Source organism: Nymphalis io, chromosome 24 (genome assembly GCF_905147045.1).
Source record: "Nymphalis io chromosome 24, ilAglIoxx1.1, whole genome shotgun sequence".
In the NCBI taxonomy this organism is placed as follows: Eukaryota; Metazoa; Arthropoda; class Insecta; order Lepidoptera; family Nymphalidae; genus Nymphalis; species Nymphalis io.
The window spans coordinates 5457864-5482173 of NC_065911.1; the positions used below are offsets into that span (position 1 = coordinate 5457864).

Genomic DNA, 24310 nt, shown 5'->3' on the forward strand with positions numbered 1-24310 from the left:
TGAGTTGTTCCAGCGACTCTGCTATGATGACGATATCGTCGGCAAATCGAAGGTGTGAGATGTACTCGCCGTTTACATTGACTCCATACCTAGATATAAAGAGGCATGTTATTCTCTATTATTTCACTATTTGTCTCCCCAAAACGTTCATTTATATCTGATCAAGGTACATCATTTCCCGGTCAGGAATTTCGGGACCTGTGTGAATATTGGTCTTTAGAATTACATGAAATAGTTAGCACTAGGTACTTGTCGTGATAATTGACAAGTGGGACGCTGTATGTCTGTTAATATAAACTGCTTTTCAATTGCCGAAAATTCCTTACATAAGTCCTGAAAGTCTGTTATTGGTGAAGTTCAACTAGCGATAAATTGTACCGTTTCTACGAGTACCGGCAAAAGTCCCCTCCAAATGTTAATTGGCTGTAATAAGAATCCACCGCGCATAAATTCTTTAGTTAATAATATGATAAATTAGAACTTTTAGAAATGGGGAATGAAGCAAAAATCGGGATGGACGAACAGGCTTTGATAGACAAAGGGCCATTTAATAAAAGTAAGGCTAAAGTTGTTCCATTCTGTGTTGGAGATTAGAATTAGGAAACTTATTGCAAAATTTTCAAATCTAACGATAGGTATAAAGTGACAGATGGGCGCATTTAATACGTTTGTCATGAAAAGTTACGTAGATACCCGGCTTGTTTGCCTCAAATTAAATATTTGAACTAGAATAACTCTAAATGATATACCAACTGTATATTTGTGATTAAATCGAAAAATATATATATAACAGTGTATGCGTGTAAAAATAAAACATTTTTGAATTAGAAATACATTATTTATTACAATAAATTCACTACGAAAAGCATGAATATCGAATATTACTCGACTCGGAGATGCATATTTGTACAAATATCGATCAATATAAAATAAATTAAAACTTTAAGAAATAAAACGTAACAATTTAACTGTAGTTAATACTGTCGTTACAATAAATGGAAGCGGAATTATTGTTTTTTTCTAAGATATAGTTTGAAGGCCATATTCATAATAAGTACAACTTACAATAAAAATTGTGTACAAAGTCAAAAAAATCATTAAAATAAACATTGTTGGCCGGTTTCAAACTGAACATATGTATGTATATATTGCTTAAATTTTAAGAGAAATACAGGCTATATTTTTTAGTTAATAACTTATATATTACTTATATAGATTTGTATTACAATCTATTGTAGTCAAAATTTGATTTAATTAAAAAATCACAGAGATTACTGTGCGAGTGTGCTGTAATTGATTTATTTAAAACTAAACAATACTAATTCACTATTTGAAATGTTTCATGCTCAAACCAACTTATATTTTACATTATATTTTTTTAATACATCTTAATAATTATAGGAATTACAGATAAAAAAACTTGCTTAATCTCGACATTTTAAATTAAAATTATTTAGTTGAACAACCTATAAAGATTAACATATTTGTATTAAGACGTCTTTTTAAAAGTGATTATCACAATATACTTAAAACTAATATTAAAGAATACAGAGCGAGTACAAGTACAGACAGCAAAAACACAAAAAAAAAATAATGTAAGAAAATTTTACATGACATAAACTAGGAAGTTTGATTTAAATAATGTTTTTAAAAAATGCAATAAATTCATTCATAAATGAAAAAAAAAATTGTCACAAAAATATAAGTTTAGTAAAATCACTAAAATTACAACAATAGAAAAATCTCTTTTCAAAAATGAGGTAAAGAATGGAATGATTGTACATTAACGGTTATTATATAATCCGTTTTACATAAACCATACCAGTTTTTTGTGCTTTCAAATTATATATCTAAAGCCAGAAATTATATTTCCTAACTATTTGGTTTATATATTGTATCACAAATAAGGTAAGTAATGAATTATAAAATATAAATAAATATACCTCATGTGGAGATCTGAAATAATATAACATATGGCAGTTTCTCGTTAAACGATTTTGATTCGAATTAAGAAAGAAACTATTTTGTAATTAAATAATATTTTGAACTGTAAACATTGCATTGCAACAAATATAAAAGTTTTTAATTGGTTTTGTATTGGTAATTTTAATTTTATTCCGAAATAGAATCAAATACAGAACCGTTCTTTTCCTTGTCGTATTTAATTACACTGTCGCAGCTCAAATAATCCATATCCGACAACTGTCGCTTTATCATCAGGTGCGGGGTCTTCCTCACGTGCCTCTCTTTCAAGAAGTTCGGTATCATCTGCTTTCGCTCCATCATATATTCTATTACGATTCTCTCGAAGAACAGAGCCAGGACGAAGTTAAATGACGCCAAAGCTATTACGATATAGGATAGGAGAGAATCTTTCGGCATTTTTAATTCAAGGAACTTCGATAGCCACTCCGCCGGCGACACCGTTATGTAAACGCAAATGGCGGTCATCAGTACCACGCTCACCATCAGCCGCTTGTTCGTGACCACGGAGCGCCTATACGGCGAGCCGTGACTAAAGACTATGGCCATGGTTATATACTGGAACATGGAGATCGTGAAGATAGCGTAGTTCTCCCAGCACTCGTTGGCCTCTTCGCCTTCGTACGTGTGTCGCACGTACCACGGAAAGGTAGTCAGCGCCAGGTAGCTCAGGTACTGCGCGACGACTATGAACAGCATCTGGCCGGCCAGCGACGCAATCGGCACGAGACCCAGCAGCGACGTCAGCGGCGGCACCTCGCACAACCGGCCCGAGTGCGCCTCCGTCATTCCGAAGAAGAAGGCGAAGTTCACGATCAGCGCCACGTCGACGAACAGGAACTGGAAGTCGGTGAGATTCGAGTCGAAGTAGTAGAGGAAGGCGACCGAGAGGAACTCGGTGAGCGAGTAGGCGATCATGAACTTGAAGACGCCGAAGCTGGTGGCCAGCGCGGCGCGACCCTCGCGCAGCACGCGCGTCACGCACGCCACGTCCGCCTGCGCCGCCGTGAAGGGCGCCGCCACCGAGCTCTCCAGCTCCGACAGCGAGATGCCCGCGTGCGCCGCCCGCAGCGCGCCGCAGTCGTTGGCGCCGTCGCCGCACATGCCTGCAGCACACCACATGCCGTACTGTGAGTACAGGCCCGTCGGCCGCCGGCTCGCCGACCGCCGACCGGCCTGTACTCACCGACGTAGTAGCCGAGCGCCTGGTAGTCGAGCACGAGCTGCTGCTTCTGGTCGGGCGACATGCGCGCGAACACGGCCCCGCGGGCGATCACGCGACCCACCAGCGACGGATGGTGAGTCCGCAGCACCTGAAACAGACATTTTGTATCTAACCTAACCTTACTTTTTATGTATTTTCGAATCATTACCACGTACGATTAACTGCTATTTTTTGATTTAATTCGCTGTAACTTTCATTCACTTTCTTCTTTTCACGCAGTGGAAACACGCCGCCGCGGATTCGCTGCACAGCATCGCCGCCACGATTGCTCGCAGGGAGAGATCTTGTCCGACCTTAAGGACCAGGGTCTCAATTTCCGCAATCTCTGTCTCTAACGTATGCTGAGCGGTGGATCGCATTCGATCTTACACAGGTATTCTCCAAACTTGACCGGTCATTACCTGCGTAAGTCGGAAGGTGACTCGATGCTTTCGTCTCATCAAGGCTTCGAAGGCTAGCAGGATCGCATCGTAGAACCGTTTGCGTGCGTACCATTCTTTTCAGTGACGGTCGCGCCACGTTGCAAGAGCCCTCTTGTGTTTCCATCGCTTCAACGCCTCGAGCGCACTCGGAGGGGGCGCGCTATAACTGTTCTGACTGATTATGAAGGTCTCTTGATAGACCCTCACGTCCATATCCGCCAGAATATCCAGGGGCGGAAAGCGCACAGGACAGTTGCCGCCTCATAGGATATCTCAAAATTTTCCCTCGATGCCAACATCAACGTTTCGTGTGCATAACAAACGACGCGGACACCTTCAGTAAAAGCGACGCGCAGAACTGCATCGGACGCCAGGTTCCACAACAAACTTTCATTTCTACCTTAGTTTCAGAACGAGTGCTATTGAACCCGCCTAAAAACTAATTCAATTACGTATATGTATACCTGCCACGTGTCGCCGGTCATGACGATCTTATACTGCGGCTCACTGCGGCCCGCCTCCGCGTCCTGCGAGTCGCTAGCCGAGCGCCACGAACCTCGCCCGCTGTCCGCCGCCGTCTCCCCCGCACACACCAGCTCGAGCGACACGACACCGCCCACATTCACCTGGAACATCATTCATGGTTATTAGGCATATTTATCCACAAGAGGCGATAGGACAGTGCCAGTGATACGATGGCACAACACGTGTCCAAGGTGGCAAGCTTAGCAAGGCAGCTATTATTAAGCAGCAGCTTAGACTGAGGAGAAAATTAGTGACACAGCAGTAATCACTAAGATTCTAAGTACATTACCATCAACATACCGTTCACGTGGATAAGCATGGTTGTCATTCGATGAAGAAAGTCAAACAATTCAAAACCTCACTTCTCATCTAGTAGATGAAGAAGCCAGCCTCGCTAATGATATAATCAGTAGCGAGACAGCATTAGCAAGAAATGGAAACAAACAGAACACTCCACCATCATCAGACATCGTACGGGTGTGACCGTCTAGCGGCCTGTCGTTTGGAATAATTTTTAAATCGATTACATAGTCTCGGGACAGTCCCCGATCCTCGTCGACGCCCAGTGGTACGAAAGCTTCAGTCGTCCAAAAATAAAGAGCCTCACCCCGTGGCGCGAGCTGCGCGCGAGCAGCGCCGCCCCGCGCGCGTCGAGGCGCACGACGCGCTCGTGCGCGCGCAGCACGCCGCACTCGCGGGACACGCTCAGCGCCGTGTGCAGGTTGTCGCCTGCCACACGCACGGGGCACTCAGTACGTGTGCTATTATATACTTTAGCTCGAAAACGAGCTCCGTCAATCCGTCTCCTCCGCCCGGTTCGATTAGGTATAAATATGCAGCAAAATTTTGCACTGTCCGGAAACTGTTTTGAAATACATTTGAAAAACTTGACCGAAACTTGTGGACAGATGATGTGAAATAAAAACTAGTAAATATAATAAATGCGACATAAATCCATTGTCTATTAATTTAGTTAAGATTGATTGTCTATACGTTTACTTAAGATGAAACTATCACACGTCATAGTCTTAGTTAAAGGGCCTTTAATAAACAAAGTCTATAAAAATCTATTAAAATCTGTACCAAAACAGTTCTGGACACGTAGGGTTTAAACTTACCAGTTATCATAACCACGTGAATGTTGGCCTCCTTCAGCTCTCTGATGATGCTCGTAGTGGCAGGCTTCAGTCGATTCTCCATTATTATAAGACCGAGGAATTCCAAATCTAACTCCACCTACAAATATATCAAAACATAATATTAAAAAGTACGATTTTATCAATGTAAGTCAAGAACTCTTTAGAGAGAGAGAGAGACCAAATGAATCCAAACTTAAGCGATTACTATTAGCGATTGAAAAGTACATAAGCACTCAGGTCAGTTCGACGTACCATATTATTGTATTATCATCCGAATGACATGTACTTATTTTTTTAATCAATGCAACACTTCGAAATAAATACATAAGGCATACCTTTTGCACAAGATTACATAGATGAAGAAAAAGCTAATATAATACAAAAATATAATTGTATACAATATGATACATAAAATAAATGATTGATAAAAAGTAACTACTAATATTAGTGCGGTTCTGCTGCGTAGAATCTAAATTCCAAACCAGTGGTAGATTTAAATTTAAATCTCGTAAAAATGATGTTTCAAAATTGCTTACTAGCTTATAGGCTACATTAGTAGTTTTTTTTTTGTTGACAAACATCGAATCCCTGGATTTGTTCACAGTTACAAGGGCCAAAAAAAAAATTAGTTAATTACTTCCTCTCTTTTCATCTTCTGCAATTGCTTGAACGTCGCTTCTAAAATTCGGGTCGACATTGCGATAACTCTGTATCCTTTCTCTGCGTACGAATTCAAAACTTCATCCAAATTTGCTGGCACTAGAATTAAAAAAAAAAAATAAAGTTACCCGTGAATGTCCCCATTTCTGGACAAAGATTTCTCGTGTTAAGGATGAATGGATATTTCTGAATTTTTTACGACAGATGAAGATTCTTGCGATGCTTTACTCTCCAAAGAGAAACTAAAAATCTAAATCGAATATACAAAAACTCATGACATATGTCAGTAGTGTACCTGTGTGCGGTTTGCACAGAGTGCGGAGAGTCTCCGGGGCTCCCTTGCAGTACACTCGCAGCACGTCCTCGCCCAGTAGTCGGACCGCCACTGAAGCGCGCTGCAGCTGAGACACGAACTGGTACTGCTGGACAATTCCTACCTCCAGGGGGACCTGAAAACATCACAATTATATTTTTAAAATACTGCAATAGACTTATACTTTTCCCAGAGAAACAATTTTATTTTGTGAGTTGGAAATCACAACGATTTCCAACTCACAAAATTTAACAAAATCTATTTGAATTACATTATTTTTATGTTATGCCTCAGTATTAGTATGAAATTTTCCAGTATACAGCTTAGAATAAGAAACAAAACTGTAAGGAATTCAGGAAAAATAGAGAAAGTCGTTTTTACAAATCACTTTCACAGAAAACTATTATGTTGAAAAAATAAATAAATTTAAAGTAAAAGTAGTTCATAGGTGTCTTTGTAAACGTTTTGTTACGGACTGCCTTCATAAACGTTCGAGTTGTTTTTTGTTGTCTGCCGCTAGTGGCGTTGTTCGTTTTTGTTAATATTAATGTAATGGCACTTGTAAGCAAATATAATAATATAAATCGCCTTCATTAAGAAATCTAACAAGACTTTTTATTGAAATACTGCCTAATTTCAATATATTATTAACTTTTAAATCTATACACTGGTAATTATTTATAAACACTTTAACACTGCGTAATAAATAATTCCATACCGAGCAAGGCATTTATTTATACCACGCAATCCCCGTCCACTCTCCCTTACTCGCCTCGCACTTCACACCGCTACACTAGCGCCTCCCCTACACCTGCTCCTCACTTCACTTTACTCGTTACAGAACATTTAAAAATCGTTAACTCGAGTAGACTGTCCATCGAACGGTAAAGCTAGACTATTTGTTTGTAAATCAAAAGGACATCAATAATACTATTATATTATCAACATTACCTCACTAGTAACTTTCAATCTCATAGAATCTCGTCTAGCTTCTTTTTTGTACTGACAATACAATATATTAATTGTAAAGCTACCTACTTACCTTAAAAGTTAAAAGTAAAGCCTTACCTTACCTTACTTAAGTTTTCTAACTTTATGATTCTAAAAATCTACAAACGGCTTATCATATCAATTGAACTTAAATGTCTAAGTTGATAATGTTTAATTAAATACAAGTAGTAGTAATAAAAGTAGACGAGCCGGTTGGCGTGGTTGGTGGACGCTTGCCTTTCACGCCGAAGGTTGTGGGTTCGATTCCCACCCAGGACAGATATTTGTGTGCATGAACATGTCTGTTTGTCCTGAGTCTGGGTGTAATTATCTATATAAGTATGTATTTACAAACGAAAAGTAGTATATGTAGTATATCAGCTGTCTGGTTTCCATAGTACATACAAGCTCTGCTTAGTTTGGGATCAGACGGCTGTGTGTGATAAAAAAAAAATTGTGAATTGTTGAGTGAAATTGTTTTCTTTTTGTGCTTGCTGTGTTCTTCTTTAAGTCACAGTTAGAATTAGTATTTACTTTTGTTATATATATAAAATAATGTATATTTTAATCAGTTGAAGTGTTGAAGAACCAAATTAAAAAAAAAATGCCTATTTGTTTTTCTCTACAATGTGGTATTGAAAATGAGTTGAAATGTGATTGTGCTTACATGCAAGTCGTCAACGTTGATGTTGGCAGGCCCACGCGGCTTCACGACGGTCGGTGTCAGCATGTCATAGTTGGCTTGCTCCGGCACATCGGGCTCTTCGAGGAGCCAGCTCGTCGATTCGAACATCTACAAAACATTTAATCGATTAGAATACAAATACTTTGTTCCGCCTGCGTTTGAAGAGGAGGCGGGGCTTGGGTACCCTTTGTCCTTTTCTATCATCACGACCGTAATTGACTTAGGAATTTTAATAGAACTTATATTTTTATGTGACAATAATTAAATTTTCGTTAATCAATTTAAATATATAAATAAGTAAAAAAAGACATTGTTTTTGTAACCTTAATCATTTTTACGTGAAAACCAACTTTATTCATTTAACTTTATCACTTTATATAAAAAATAACTTTATTCGTTTTACTAAATAAAATACCTTTAATTAAATCATAAATCCACATTACCTTCAAATCCAGTGGATCACCAGCTAATTCCCCATTTAACAAAGTCAAACTGTGACAGGAAGCCATTCCTATCTTTAATTCGTGGAGATCATTTAACTGTCTCGGGTCTCTTTGAGGTCGTCCTAAAAGTGGAGGGGATGAAGCCGTACTGACAGCTACTACCCCCCACATGTCAAGGCCGTCTTCTGTTAATGTACCTGTCTATAAATATAAAATATTCACATCATATTATCAATATATTATTTTTTTTCAATTATACATTTTTATATAAGTTATAATATAAACAATATTTGTGATTTGTCGATAGCATAGGAAATTTAAGCTTTCTTTTATGTAAAATTGAAAGTCCCAAAGAAATAATGTTCAATGGACATTTAAGTGTAACAGATACAAAATATGGAACGCAAAACAGCAGATTAAAAATATTCATAAATCGAATCCTTTAATTACTTACCTTGTCAAAACAAATGCAGTCCAACGATCCGCTAACATTAACGGCCCTGGTGTTCAGACAAGTGATCCTGGCACGCTTGAGTCTTCCCACCGCGTACAACCTACCTACCGTCATAGCGGCAGGTAGCGCGGGCGGTACTACTATAGTTATTATATCTAGCGCCTTCAGTATTATGTCGCCCACTGTCATCGCTCTGTAGGTCTGAAAACGGTAATAAAGTAATAATCATGAATTTGCTTTGAAACCGTCGAATGCTATTGTTATTGTAAGTTATAATATCAATATTAAATATGCAGTAGCATTTCATATATATATATATATATATATATACGGGATTTTCAGTAACAAAACATACTTAACTATTTTTTTTTTAATAAGGGTCAATGTTAAGAATGAATGGAAAGGAACTAATTCTAACTATTCCTATCAATGGATCAGAACAGAACAGAACAGATGATGTTTTCCCTCACCGTCAAGCACGAGATGAATTATAATCACAAATTAAGCACATGAAAATTCAGCGGTGCTTGCCAGGGTTTGAATCCACGATCGTCGGTTAAGATTTACGTGTTCTAACCACTAGGCCATCTCGGCTAGACTAGCCGATCCCAATGACAGGAATAAAGAATGACCTTGAATTGACACGCCATGAATTATTCATTATGGATTCTTGGAAAAGGGTCGCAAAATGTCCGCGAAATTGTTTCCGGAAAATTATAAGTAAAATTAAGCGGATACAAGTGGAATAATGTTGTGTAATAAGCAAAGATTCGTTTACGTTTACTCCTGCCGTTTAAATATAAGTTTTATGCAAAAGTACCGACAAAAACAAATAGCAGTTTAAAACCTACCTTCAAAGCCACAGTATACCCCAAACCCACGAGAGCAATGCAGGCCAGGATTATTATGAACTTATAGGAATCCCTGTCGAACTTGAAATCAGCGGGTACAGGGTAGAGGATGCTTCGAACCAGTTCACCCTTGCTCGTGTTGTATCCAGTGCGTAGGACCAGTGCTCTGTCACATGTGAAATTTATTAGCTACCTATTGCACCGAAGTAAAGACGTATTTATTCGAATGGAATAGAATATGCTTTATTGTAGACCAAAAGAGTTACAGAACCATTTTAAACACAAAAAACGAAAACTATTTTGTACAAAAGGCGGTCTTATCGCTAAAAGAGCGATCTCTTCCAGACAACCTTTGGGTGAAGGACATGAAATAAATAAATAAATAAGGCGGTAAGGAGGTGTACTAATCATCTCTTTTTATTTTTAAATAGATATATATATATATATATATATATATATATATATATTGTTGACGTATTTATTGTTATTTGAATTAATTTAACTTTTGCATCAATTTATGATGACACGACCTAGCAAACTGATCCGTACTAAAAACTTCACCCGCGTGTCAGGCGGAGGAGATATTTTACAGGTACAAAAAAATGTACCTTCTTTGACCTTCCTTGGGATTCAAGATTTCGTTACAAAATTTCTTCAAATTCTGTTCAATGGCTTAATCGGGAAAGCGTATCGGACAAACGGACAAATAGACAAAGTTACTTTCGCATTTATAATATTGGTATTGATTTAGCGGGAAAATACTAACACGCAAATTCAAATAGTCGATCTGTATACGATTATTTGTAACAACTTTAGTATCAGTAATCAGTCAGTAACAGCCTGTTAATGTCCCACTGCTGGGCTAATGCCTCCTCTCCCTTTTTGAGGAGAAGGTTTTAGAGCTTATTCCACCACGCTGCTCCAATGCGGGTTGGTAGAATACACATGTGACATAATTTCAATGAAATTAGACACATGCAGGTTTCCTCACGATGTTTTCCTTCACCGTCAAGCACGAGATGAATTTTAATCACAAATTAAGCACATGAAAATTCAGTGGTGCTTACCCGGGTTTGAACCCACGATCATCGGTTAAGATTCACGCGTTCTAACCACTAGGCCATCTCTAAACTAACTAACTATTACTAAAGTTGTAAAGCCGAGATGGCGATGGAGATGGAGATGGATCCAAACCTTCTCCTCAAAAGGGAGAGGAGGCCTTAGCCCAGCAGTGGGACATTAACAGGCTGTTACTACATACAGCGCGGAAATGCGGCCTGCATTATGGGCGGCTTTGCGTCGGGTGGGAATCGGGAGGCGCTATATCAACTTTGATTAAAAAAAAATGACATAGTTATCTTTTGTAATAATAATAATGAGACTAAATTATTTTATTATATTTTAATTGAACTTATATTGATTAGTAATAATGCGAAATTAATAAATAATTAAAAAATACTCACTTAACGGGTTCGTTATTGTAATATCGAGTCTGTATAACCTTCGTGCCGCAGAACAGTACGCTCGAGTAGTGTTCCTTCAAATTGAACTCTTTGTCGACTCTTTGTAAAGCCGTTTTCGTTACTGGGACTGATTCACCTGAAAATTAATTCAACATTAGAATTTCATTTTTCATTCAAATTTCATTTAATACTTCTAAAAGTAACGGTGAATGAAATAAATGCTTAACTTAAACACTAGTATAATTAAGATTTATTGATAAACGACCAATTTAATATTTATGTTGCATACTTTAATTATAGCTATACAGGCCTCAAGTTTTTTTATAAAACAGGTAAGCAGACAGGCATTTGGGAACTAAGAAGTTTTGCCCCCTGGGCCTGTAGTTTCACTGATTCACTCACCCTACAAACCATAACACAACAATACTAAGTTTTGCTGTTTCGCGGTAGAATATCTGGTGAATGGGTGGTATCTACCCAGACGGATTTGCACAAAGCCCTGCCACCGAGTATAAAGGTGATGTTAGTAATATAGTTTGAAATAATTTAGCGGTATCCTTAAGTTTATCTTATGCTATATAAATAAATACGGATGCCGATATAACTATTGAAATTCAAAGTCGTGTAACCATAAAAGTTGACACATATTTTGTCATGGATGCGGTTATCACTCTCTATCTACGTCATGCTCAGCGGCGCTCACCGGTGAGCATGCTCTCGTTGACGACGGCGGCGCCGGAGAGCAGCGCGGCGTCGCACAGCATGGTGGCGCCGTGCGGCGGCAGCGCCAGCACGTCGCCCGGGCACAGCGCGCGCGACGCCACGCGCCGCCCGCCCCACAGCTCCACCGTGTCGTGCGCCTCCACCGTCGCGCGCAGGCTCTGCTGGTTCTGCGGGCACGGGTTGCTGGTTACCGTGGCGCGGCACGTCGTCGGTCATTCGACGCGAGTTAAGCCACTGACCCTTTTCGTCTGTATCACCGACGTGGCGACCCCGAACGTAGACATTAGCACGATGGCGATGCAGTAGTAGTAGTACGGCTCGGCCAGCCACACGGCTATCGTGAACAGTTGAAACACGTAGAACGGGTTGAATACTTCCAATATGATAAGCGTCATTATCGATTGAACGGGAACTTTGATTTCGTTGAGACCGTAAATGTTTAATCTAAAAAAAAAACTTAATGTATTAGATAATGTGCAAAAATTAAATGATTTGCAAGCAAAAGAAGCAGTCACATTGGATTTTTCCTCTAAGCATCTATAATTTTAGCAATCTTTTAAGATCTTCCTTGTTGGCAAGGTCACCTCCCCATTAATTACTACAACAACACTGTATTGCCAGTATAACTACAGACACAAAATAATTTAATCATTAAATCATGTCATGGTGAATGCAATGTTATAAACATAATAAGCTACGCTAGATAGGATTATGCTTGGTATGTTTTTAAAATCTTTTCTGAAATTAGGTAAAGGTTTGTACCATTACTGCCCTACTTAAAATATAATACATTAATATATATAATAAATTACATGCGCAATCGTCGCTCCGAGCACGGCGGCCGGGCGGCGGCTGCGTGTAGCTGTGCACACGTGGTTCCGCGCTCCACCCCCGCGAGCCGCACCCACTGTGCGCGAACCGCATCCCATATTAAATGCTGTTTCTTGTGACGGAAGTAACGATACTGCTGGACATCTGTGCAAGAGAAAGATGTATATAATATAAATATAAAATTTTCAGATCTAAATACAATATTTGTGTTGTTCTCGTTTGAAAAACGGAAGATGGTATTTTTTTTATGCTATACGCGTTCGGGCAGACTGCCACCTGATGGTAAGTGATCACCAACGCGCATAGACATTGGCGCTGTTACAAACATTAACCAGTCCAATCGCCAATGCGCCACCAACAACAAGTTTATATTTGTTTATATGTATAACATATAATATATTTTGCAACATGGCAATATTTATTATTCATTATTATTTTATTATACCTTTTGTCAAACACACTAGATTTTTTTATTAAAAATGATTACAGATTTTATTTTAAATTCGAAACTTGGAAACAGAGTATTATCAAACTGACATTGCCTCACGTTTTGTGATGAAATATACGTGTTCTATGTATCTTGTTCTAAAGGTAATTTTATGTTAGGCGTCGGCCATAGGCCAGAAATCATTACTCTTTGGTCTTATAGTTGCAGATCGCGAATTCCTGAGTTCAAGTTTCGATTAGAATTATTAGATTTTCTTTTCAGACACTAACCGTAATACCGTATAAAAACCGTTGCTTCGTCTGAGATTGAGACAATAGATAGTGCACCTGTGATTGGGCGCAGACTTATCCCAATATATCTCCAACGCAATTTCAGTCTGAAGGTATAGACATTAATAATATATCCTATAATATCCTAGGAAATTTTTCACACACGGCCATCTGCTCCCAAATTAAGCTTGTACAGAGCTTGTGCTATGGAAACCAGACAACTGATATACTACATATACTACTTTTCTTTTGTAAATACATACTTATATAGATAATTACACCCAGACTCAGGACAAACAGACATGTTCATGCACACAAATGTCTGTCCTGGGTGGGAATCGAACCCACAACCTTCGGCGTGAAAGGTAAGCATCCACCAACCACGCCAACCGGCTCGTCAACCTTTAAAAACATTACCTATTATAAATGCTCTACATTCAATGCCCTATAATTTGATTGTATTCTCAAACGTAGTTTTATAACGAATACAATGTATTGTATAAATAATTACTTCGAAATAAATAATTAAGTATATATAAATATTTTACGTATTTTAATATTGTGTCAGATGATACAAATACCTTATCAAAACCGGAAACAACAAAGCATAAAACATTTTATTTTTACATTAAATGATAAGTTTAATAAAAAAAAACATTAATATTTAATCATATTGAAGCACAAACATTTGAAAATACATTTTTTATAAACAATATTAGGAATTCCCTTTTTTTAAGGAAATAACTAACATTCCTAGTTACCACAACAATTAAGCGTAAAGCTTGTTTTGAATGGGAAAGATTATAGCCCGAGTAGTCAGGATCGAACCGACGATTTTTAATCGCTAGGCGGCTTGTAAGTCATTGCGATATTGAAGCTTCATTTTAAAATCGATTACACATATTATTATTTGATTTACTGGTGGTAGCGCTTTGTGCAAGCTCGTCTGGGTAGGTACCACCCACTCATCATATATTCTACCGCCACACAGTATTGTTATATTCCGATTGGAAGAGTGAGTGAGCCACTACCAGCACAAGGGACATAACATCTTAGTTCCCGAGGTTGGTGGCGCATTGGCGATATAAGCGATGGTTAACATTTCTTACAATGCCAATGTCTATGGGCGCTGGTGACCAATAACCACCAGGTGGCCCATATGCTTGTCCGCCAACCGATACCGAAAAAATAATATATTAGCTTATTATTTAGCTATTAATAAATATCTGCGATTAATTGATTGTATTGTTAGTAATTTATATACTTACATAAGTACGTTATATGTACGTTATACGTACACATGTACCTTCATAGATACAATATTTTAAATACGCTTTGTTTTGTGAGCATGCCTGTGTATTATTTTGTTTTACTTTTTTTTATTATGATCGATGTGTGTGTGTGTGTTTTCATTATATGCGTTTGTTTGTCTATGTTTGAGCAGCACCCTAACAAGCTGTTTTGGGTGAAAAGAATAAAAAATATTTTGTTGTTATAATTATTTATTTTTTCTGTTGAGTATGCTCCAAACCTCAAAAAAGAGGTATTAGCCCAGTAGTTGAACATTAACAGGTCCAGTAAAGTAACAGTCGTTACTTTACTTTTTACCCAAAGATTGCTTTGCTATTAACTAATGAGGCCTTTTGTACGTACATTATATAACATTCACTTAACCTATATATTACTGTACGTTATTTCTATTGATATAAAATACAGCATATATTGCAGTGTGTGGTAGGAGACATTATACTGGTAACAATCAATAACTCTATGGCAGGAGGGTCGTTTAGTTATGTGATAGAAGTTTCGACCTTCACCCTTCACCTTTATAACTATAGTCGCATCTATTTAAAACGCGAGATCAGCGCTTAGTAAGCTCTTATACGTCCATTTCATTAAACTAGTTCACTGTGTTTCCTTTTGAAATGTTTATATTTTATATCATAAAAAAATTCAATAATAGTTACCGAAATAATATTGTAGTAGAAAATAATATACTTTATATAGCATGGCTTCTCTTGACCTTTTATTTGTTTCTTTTTTTTTAACCTGTGTTTGTATTTTATTTTATCCTTGCGTGTGCAATAAAGTCGTTTAATAATAATATACGATAGATTGAAATATAAAATAATTACATATGTATACTTCATATATACGTAACATGAGAATATATTTTTCGACGATTTAGGCAAATTGCATTTAAAATATTCAATGCTGCTGGTATGTGTATGGCATGACATACATTTAAGACGTTTGAACTATAAAGCCACCTCAAAGTCAAGTCGACCAAACTTGTTTGTCTGCTTAGTACAAATTACGATATTTTTATAATATACCTATCACACGATTAAACTGTCCTGATGTTCTAGTGACCAATGTTCTAAAATTATGAGACAGGCCGCTTAATTTTATTGCGTGATTTTGTCAAGATATTCTTAATATCATCGGAGCTTCAAAGTTGGCGCTGACTGATTATGTTAGCGTACATGGATTTGACATGTGTTTGCGAACTTTTGTGCGAGTAATAATAATAATAATGTCCCCCAGACCGATTTCGGTCACGGCGGCCAATCTCAAGAAAGATTAGCCAACTACGCAGGAGATATTATAGTGCACAAGTGTGTGCGCAAACACAGATGCACTCTCTATTCCCTAACTCTCATAATCCGATGGGACGGCAATCCGAGTTCAGGTGGAGGAGCAACGGCTTTACGGTCTTTCCGAGGCACGGGAGTGAACACACTTCCAACTTCCAGACTCCGGGCTTCTACTGAGAATTTTCCGACAGAAAAACCCAATAACTTTTTATTTGCCCGACCTGGGAATTGAACCCAGGACCTCCAGTCTGCGGCCTTACATCAAGCCACTAGACCAACGAGTGCAATGTAATATTGTGCAGTTGAATAATCTCCCTTGAAAATTGCCGCCGTGGCCGAAAACGATCACACTACAATATACTATTATTGTAACCACGGGAGTAAAAACAAATAAAAAAAATTGACATTGAATTAACGCGACATCGTTCGAGATCTCGAATAAAGCATTATATATCGATTAATAATTCGCGAGACATTTGCGCTTTGAATGTCAGCAAAATCGTTACCGAAACTATATCGTATAATTATGGATATAAGAAGTTAAGCGTAATATTGTTGTAAATAATGACAAATTAAACAAAAACAGATTGCAAAATATAGCAAGGCAAGCAAATCGCATTGAATATGAAATTAAAAGCCCTCCTTCTGTATAGCTTGTTCCTGGATTGGAATAAGCTATTCAACATTATGGTATTTTAATTGAACTAATGCAATAATTTCTCTAGAGATACTTCTTCTCAATAAGTATCTTATTATACTGACGATAGGTTAATCTCCATCAATTAACCATACATGACAGTTAAAGTTTACACGAGGCATATTAATATTTATGATCTAAAAAATGTTTATAACAGATATAATTATTTCATAACGTCTATGGAACGAGGGAACAGCATGTTCCCTTGACGTTCTATCATTACGACCAATGATATAATAAGTAATTAAAACACGTAATGAAATGTTACATTAATTAATTATCATTAAAAACGAAGACGTTGTTTGAAGGGTGATTAATTAAAAAATGCTGTTTCTTCTTTCCAATGTCAAATCAATAATGACAGAAAGGGAAAGATACTATTACTAAAATCCCGCTAAGCAAGTTATAAGGCAGTTAATGATAATTATTGTACTTACTTAATTTTGTTCCATCGTCTAAATGTAATGGAGTATAAAGATCGTCTGCACTATCCAATGGGCCTTTTTCACCGCCGAATTCATCCTCAAAACCTTCATTAAGCAATCCACTGTAAAAAAAAATTATATCATAATATTTAAACATTTTAAGGACGCTACAAAATTTTTCTTTTTCTTTTACTGCTTCCTACTTTTCCTTTAAATAAGAAATCTCTACGGACGTGTTGTGGGCGCCTTTGATCTATCTTTGTATTATTTTGAAAAAGTTTAGTTTTTTTTTTAAATAGATAGGCGGACCGATATACAACCACTTCCATAGACATTGGCGCTGTAAGAAATACTAAACGCTCCTTACATCCCCGCTGCGCCACTAACCTTAAACTAAACTAAGATGTTACGTGCCTGTACTCACACTGTTTGACTCACCGTTCAAACCGGAACACAACAATACTAAGTACTGCAATTTAGTGGTAGAATATCTGATGAATGGGTGGTACCTACCCAGACAGGCTTGCAAAAAGCCCTACCATAAAAGGTGATGTTAATATAGCTTGAAATGTTGAAATAATTTGCCCATCAAGTTTTATTTCTACATAGAATTACAAAGTATGGATAATAAAGATAACAATTTTAATAGCCTTCTTTATTGACACAGATGTTGACTGTTATTGGTCTTTAATTAAATAATACCTTTGTGTTATTCGTGGTTAATGTGTGTTATTATCATATCCTACTAATATTATTAGGTCCTTACATATGAAATTGGCGTTTTGTACGGGAGGAATATAAAGTCTTTTTTTTTTTTGTAAAATATATTTAATTAATCAAAGTATGCACCGTTGTTATCTATGCACTTTTGCCATCTCATAGGTAGTTCATTGATCCCTTTACTAAAAAAACCACAGGGGCGAGAATCAATAAACTCTTTGAAGGCTGTTTGGACTGCCGCATTGGAGTTGAATTTTTTTCTTTGTAAGAAGTTGTCCAAATTCCGGTAAAAATGGTAATCTGTTGGAGCAAAGTCCGAGGAGTACGGTGGATGTCGCAGACATTCCAATTGTAGCTCATCTTACTTAGTGGTTGTTTGTTGTGCAGTGTGTGGTGCAAGTCGTGAAGCAGCATTGGCCTAGAGCGATTGACCAATCTTGGTTGTTTAGCAGCTAGTTCTTTCTTCATGGTTTGCAGTTGCTGACAATAGATATCTGCCGTAATCGTTTGGCCAGATTTTAGAAAACTGTAGTGAACGACACCGGCACTAGTCCAGCAAACACGCACAAGTAAATTTTTCTGAGTCAATTTTCGTTTAGGGCAGGATTTGGCTGGGTCTCCAGGGTTCAGCCATTGCGACGAGCGCTTCCAATTATCGTACGGTATCCACTTTTCATCACAAGTGATGATTCGATTTAAAATTCCTTTAATTATTGCGTCGGTTGAGCAAAGTAACACAGCAGTCGACGTGTGTTTGCAAGTTCGAATCACTCAATTCATGTTTTTTTACTTTCCCGATTTGCTTCAAGTGGATTAATAAAGTTTTATCACTTACCCCTAAGCCTGCAATTATCTCTGAATTGCTTTGTGATAGATCCGCTTCCACAATAGCCTTTAATTCATTTTCCACTTTGGTCTCCGGCCGTCCGAGAGGTTGGTTCTGAAGGTCGAAATTTCCAGAACGAAAACGTTGAAACCAAAAACGTACCGTGCTTTTTTTGCGACACCAGCGCCGTACATATCATTAATCCTTCGAGCTGTTTCTGCAGCACTGGTGCAACGGTAGAACTCATATTCGTAAATATACCGATATTTCATGTTTTCCATTGTGCGGTAATAAGTGACGCCAAAGAAAAAATAATGAGGAAAAAAACATAGAATGACTGTTTTCAAAACTCAAATGTACCAGCTAAATGAATTTATAAATTTGAATTTGGAATTCTAAACCAAAGAGGAGATATTTCAGATCAAAGTGGTCAGTACGACAAAACGCTAATTTCATACGTAAGAATATAAATGCAAAATTGAGTTTGTTTGTTTGTTATGATTTCACGTATAACTACGCAACTAAAATAAAATTTTGCATACGTCAGGGGGTATTATGTATAATAAGTATATATAAATATGTAGCTATCAAAATTTTATAGTAACCACAATAAATCTATCTTACCTTGCATCGGCTATATTTTTATCAATGATCTTATGAATGAAATAGGTTTTGCACTTCTTCTGAAATGTTTCCTGCAATATAAATAAATGCTATAATAAAATATAATCTAGACTAATATTTGCAAGATTACTTTATAATACTCACAATTACTAAAACTTTATCAGCAATTTGAAAACAACATCTGACTGAGGTGACATACAGCAGCCATGTGGGGCACCAGTGAAAAAATAGATAAGGAATACCGCAAGTTAATATTGATAGAATGTGCATTAAAATCGTTCGCCATCTACATTTACGGTAACCGTGTACAACCTGGAAAATTAATTGTAATTTTAACATCACTAAATTATCGCACAGCGGTCAAATTAGAACAATCATTATTGAAAATTAGAAGTAAACATTTTATGAATTTTGCGTGTTGTTAGAATACATATATAGTTGTGTGATACATACAATATAGTTGTGTGAATAGTTCTTTTTTCAAAATTGTTTTAATTGATAACAAAACAAGCTCGCCATTAGCTATCAAAGAAAAAAAAATTGAAAATTTATTAGCCAACAGAGTAGAAAAAAGTGAACTGTTAGGCAAAGGCCTATTAATATTCAGACTATTATTAACACACCTAAATTATTTAATCAATGGAAATTAAAACTATTGAATTTCAATTGATTAAATTATTGATTACATTTATAGATATTGCGAAACATCGCTTCACATTAAATATAATAGCAAAATTACAATTCAAATTGCAAGAAACACAAACAAGTTCATAATAAATGCAGATTTTGGTATCGCTGTAATATAATATTTGATTTGATTCAAAATAATGTAGCCATTTGCATATTTTGAGTAAATTATAAAATATATAACTTAGACAATAAAATAATAAGATTCTTTCCGAATAACAAATTTATTTTATATCAATAAATCTGCCTCATAAAGATACAAATAATAGTAAATTATGATATTATATTATTATTACAGACATGATAATAAAATTATATTTTCTGTTTTATATTTATAATAATATCAGCCAACCTCTATTATTAAGCACATTATTTATAGATTACTAATGACTCTTCAAAGCATAAAAAACTTTAATGTTTTCATTTATAGCATAATTAATATTAATTATATAATTCTGATTATAATTAGATCAGTTATATAATTAAATGTAAAAAAAAAATCCTTTCAAATTTTTCTATCTAGAAATACATACAAAAATATGAATTTCAATAATATTAAGATTTAAGAGATACACATTATCTTACATAGTTAACAACAAGCAAATAAATTATTTATTACAATTAAAATAACAGTACTATAAACAAGAGTACCAAATATTTGGATAATTCTAAATATAACTATATATTAATAAAGTTATTGAACTTTACCTGATCGAAGTCTTGATCTGTGTTTATGTTTTGAACAGTAAAGTTATCTAGTGACTCCCTAGTTTGTACCGAGCTGTATTCAATCAACGGCTGAATTTCTTCCTCGTAACTCATGTTTACATGGGGTTTTGTTTTTACAGTTTTAGTAAAAAATAAATGCTCAATATAAATGCACTTGTCACTTATGAGGTATTAAATTCACGGCATATTTGTAATCTTAGTTACTTTGATTTTTTTAATTTAAGTTTTTGTTTTAAATTTGATAAAATTCGTCTTTTACAACATACTCGTCAACTGTTCATTTATCAAACAAAGACCAAAATATGACATATTTTACTATTTATTTTCGGTCTTTGGCCTTGCAAACAGCTTCCGTTTTAAATATATAACAATCAAGAAATTATTTTAGAAATAAAAAGTGTCAAAGCTGTTACCGTTACTAAGTTATCGTACTAGAGCGGATTCCTTTTAGCTTCTGAACAATAGTTGTACACCTAATGGTATGATTGATAGCAACAAAAGCAAATCAATACATGTTAAAAAAATTATTAAACTAAAAAATACTGTATTCTGTCAATAAGCAAAATCTAATTACATCGTCAGTTATATTATTCTTTTATATACATAGCTCATTTTACTATTTAAATATAATATAATTAATTAAAAGGTAATCCGAGCACAACTACCTCCCACAAAAGATAGAAAACTGTCACTAATTGACAATCAATAATATTCAGCTTATTTCATTTGATACCAAAGACAATATTTATCAAGAGAGAATTGTACAGCAACTATTGTTAATTTTTATTTGTATATATTTAATGCTTTGATGTAAATAATTATTAAAAATCATTTACATTAAAGACAGATTTTTTAATATTTAGTGTAAAATAAATCTTACCAAGTGACTATCATCTAACGTTATTTCTTGTTCGACGCTAAGTGTCATAGTTTTTGTAGAAGAAACCTGAAACAAAACAAAATCATTATAGTTCTATTGTCTTAAATTTGTTATTAATTTAGATTTAGATTTTCGTCATACATTGTAACCGTAGATATTGAAAATGATTATGAATTTTAATGATTTGTCAAACATTTGGTAATTTCAATTATAGGAATGAATGGAATTTGCGCCATGGCTATTATAGATGTAATAATTTTAGTATCTTTGACATACGTGTAATCTGTGAGAATGTCAATTTGACTCACGTCGATGTCAAACTTGACATTAGTCACAACAAAGCTTTGATTCGATTGCGTGCTGTTTTGTGATTGTGATTTTACAATTTTATTGCTCAATAAAGATACATCATCATATTATAAAACTTACCTAATATATTACTGATAAATCTAAAACTCAGAAGGATCAATTCAATAATTCATAAATCAAAGTAAGTTCTGAAATAAAAAAATAACCTCAAAAAAGAAAAATATCGAGTATTTTAAACACACTTATCCAAAGTACAATTTTCTAACAATTGCCCAAAATATATAATAATTCCTAACAAAAGGTTATTCACACGGATGTGCGTTATTATAAAGTATTTATCAACAGATTATGCGTTGTGCAAATTCGTGATCAAGTCGTGAGAACATTTTTGTATATTTTGTTTCAGAGTGTTTTACAAACATGATAATACCGGTGCGCTGTTTTACATGCGGCAAAGTTATAGGTAACAAATGGGAGGCGTATCTTGGTCTCCTACAAGCTGAATATACAGAGGGGTAAGATTTTATCTATTAATAAGAATTGATCATGATGATGTATGTTTGTAATGATAATGCTAGCAGCATTGAATGTTATTTGAGATTATCTCAGTAACATTAAACGTGTTGAATACTCTTGCCATCAGACATATAATGTAATATTGTAGTAACTATCTGTCCATGTTCATCTATTGAGCCAAAGCCTCATAATCTTTTGAGGAGAAGGTTGAAGATTATTCCACCATGCTGCTCCAATGCTAGTTGGTGCAGCATATGGATCTTGTAACCGATTTTCATCATTTATTATGTAGATGTGTTCTTTCAATGATCTGAGATTGCCCAGTGAAAAGAACCAAGAATCTTAACCGATCAACGTGGGTTCAAACGCAGGCAAGCACCACTGAATTTTCATGTTTAATTTGTGCTATACTTCATCTCATGCTTGACAATGAAGGCAAATATTGTGAGAAACCTGCATGGGTCTAATTTCACTGAAATTCTGCCACATGTGCCACATCACCAATCTGCATTGGAGCAGCGTGGTGAAATAAGCTCCAAAACCCTCCCTTTAATAAAAAGGAGGGGAGGCCTTAGCCCAGCTGTGGGACATTCACAGGCTGTTACTGTACTGTACTGTTCCTTCAAAACTAAGCTTGAAATTAAGTATAAACAGAAATAAACTCATTAAAATTGTGTAGTGCTTCCTTGGGTTTAAACCGTGTTTGATAAGATTAATGTGAAACGCATTAAATATAATTAAATTTTTAACTATTTTAAATAGTCAAAGCAGGTAGTTAGTAAAATCAAATCAAATAATAATCAGGCAACAATCATATTAATTACCAAGCAATGCTTGTTTACAAGGTAATTAAAAATTTTATGAATAAGTATCATGGTCTGTGATTTAAAATATTGTTAATATAATTATCAAATAAATATTAAAGTAAATATAAAAGTAGTATTGTAGTATTTTATAGCCCATTTCAATAGCAGATCATATACAATATTTTGTAAATATTTTGTTTTTTTTTTCTTTAACATTTGAATATGTTATAGTTTCAAACATTACCATTAGTGTTATAAAGTATTTTTATTATGACACCAGTATTGGTGTAGTAACTAGCTTATAAACATAGATCCTGAAGTGTTTTGTGTGACCAAACTCGTTGTCCGACCAATAATGATTACATTTTTTATTCAAACTGTTTGGAGTTGGGAAGTTGGCAGGGATTCTCACTTCTCAGAAAGCTCATTGTTTCTTGTGCATTATAGTATTTCCTACATATATGGCTAGTCTCTATTGAGAATGGACTTTATTTCATCATCAGTGTTTATTTGATGCACATTTTTTGAGATAATACTTACTAAAATAAACAAAGGTAATACTGTCATGAAAATAGTTTTTATTGTTACAGTGACGCACTTGATGCTCTTGGCTTGAAGAGATACTGCTGCCGTCGTATGCTTCTCGGTCACGTCGATTTAATTGAAAAACTACTCAATTATGCACCATTGGAAAAATAATTTTCATTCCAAATCTATAATAAATTTTGTATATTTTTATTTTAAGAGAAATAAATTTTAGGACATTATTTACCGTTGTTTTTTTTTAAATAAGTAAATGCAATTAATAATATATCCTGTAAAAATTTATTTGTGTTGATGATGACGTACAAGGCATGAATAGTAATTGTAATTTTGTGTCTACATATTTATATAACGAAACGATTATACTGCAAAACCATGAGGTTTATTATTTCACAAAGTAAGTTAAGAGATTCGTGTAAAATGTATAGAGAGAAACTATTACTTTTAAAATTATTATGTACCTTGAACTCTAAATACATAGACTACGCAGTCTATATAAATGATTGCGCAATTGATTTACCTGCTCA

General features: G+C 35.5%; 2 protein-coding genes across 4 annotated transcripts in view; one reads left to right on the forward strand and one right to left on the reverse strand.

Annotated features, from left to right (window-relative positions):
• Window positions 1–2007: 2007 nt before the first annotated feature.
• Window positions 2008–24310, reverse strand: part of LOC126777835 (polyamine-transporting ATPase 13A3-like) — a 53311-nt gene continuing 31008 nt past the window's right edge. For 2 of the 3 annotated variants that reach the window (XM_050501042.1, XM_050501043.1), the window contains exons 2-20: window positions 21610–21675; window positions 19458–19625; window positions 19314–19384; window positions 17156–17265; window positions 12689–12851; window positions 12116–12320; window positions 11857–12043; window positions 11154–11289; window positions 9691–9856; window positions 8840–9040; window positions 8386–8586; window positions 7925–8050; window positions 6250–6403; window positions 5932–6053; window positions 5274–5391; window positions 4763–4884; window positions 4095–4256; window positions 3170–3296; window positions 2008–3089 (exon numbers count right to left, since the gene is read on the reverse strand). In XM_050501042.1, coding sequence (XP_050356999.1) covers window positions 2113–3089; window positions 3170–3296; window positions 4095–4256; window positions 4763–4884; window positions 5274–5391; window positions 5932–6053; window positions 6250–6403; window positions 7925–8050; window positions 8386–8586; window positions 8840–9040; window positions 9691–9856; window positions 11154–11289; window positions 11857–12043; window positions 12116–12320; window positions 12689–12851; window positions 17156–17265; window positions 19314–19384; window positions 19458–19625; window positions 21610–21657 — 3564 coding nt within the window. In that variant the 5' untranslated portion in view covers window positions 21658–21675 and the 3' untranslated portion in view covers window positions 2008–2112. Of the gene's footprint in view, window positions 3090–3169; window positions 3297–4094; window positions 4257–4762; window positions 4885–5273; window positions 5392–5931; window positions 6054–6249; window positions 6404–7924; window positions 8051–8385; window positions 8587–8839; window positions 9041–9690; window positions 9857–11153; window positions 11290–11856; window positions 12044–12115; window positions 12321–12688; window positions 12852–17155; window positions 17266–19313; window positions 19385–19457; window positions 19626–20708; window positions 21078–21303; window positions 21381–21609; window positions 21676–24310 lie in introns of those variants that run through there. The other variant, XM_050501041.1, reaches the window with a different exon arrangement.
• LOC126777935 (DNA-directed RNA polymerases I, II, and III subunit RPABC5) lies at window positions 21937–24007 on the forward strand. The gene is made up of 3 exons (XM_050501252.1): window positions 21937–22099; window positions 22325–22433; window positions 23831–24007. The coding sequence occupies exons 2-3, from the start codon at window positions 22339–22341 to the stop codon at window positions 23937–23939; spliced, it is 204 nt and encodes a 67-aa protein (XP_050357209.1). The 5' UTR covers window positions 21937–22099; window positions 22325–22338; the 3' UTR covers window positions 23940–24007.

Bases quoted from the DNA above. Each gene is read 5' to 3' on its own strand.
- LOC126777935 (XM_050501252.1), top strand. From the start codon at position 22,339: ATGATAATACCGGTGCGCTGTTTTACATGCGGCAAAGTTATAGGTAAC. The intron at 22,434-23,830 runs GTAAGATTTTAT...TTATTGTTACAG, and splicing joins CAAGCTGAATATACAGAGGG to TGACGCACTTGATGCTCTTG.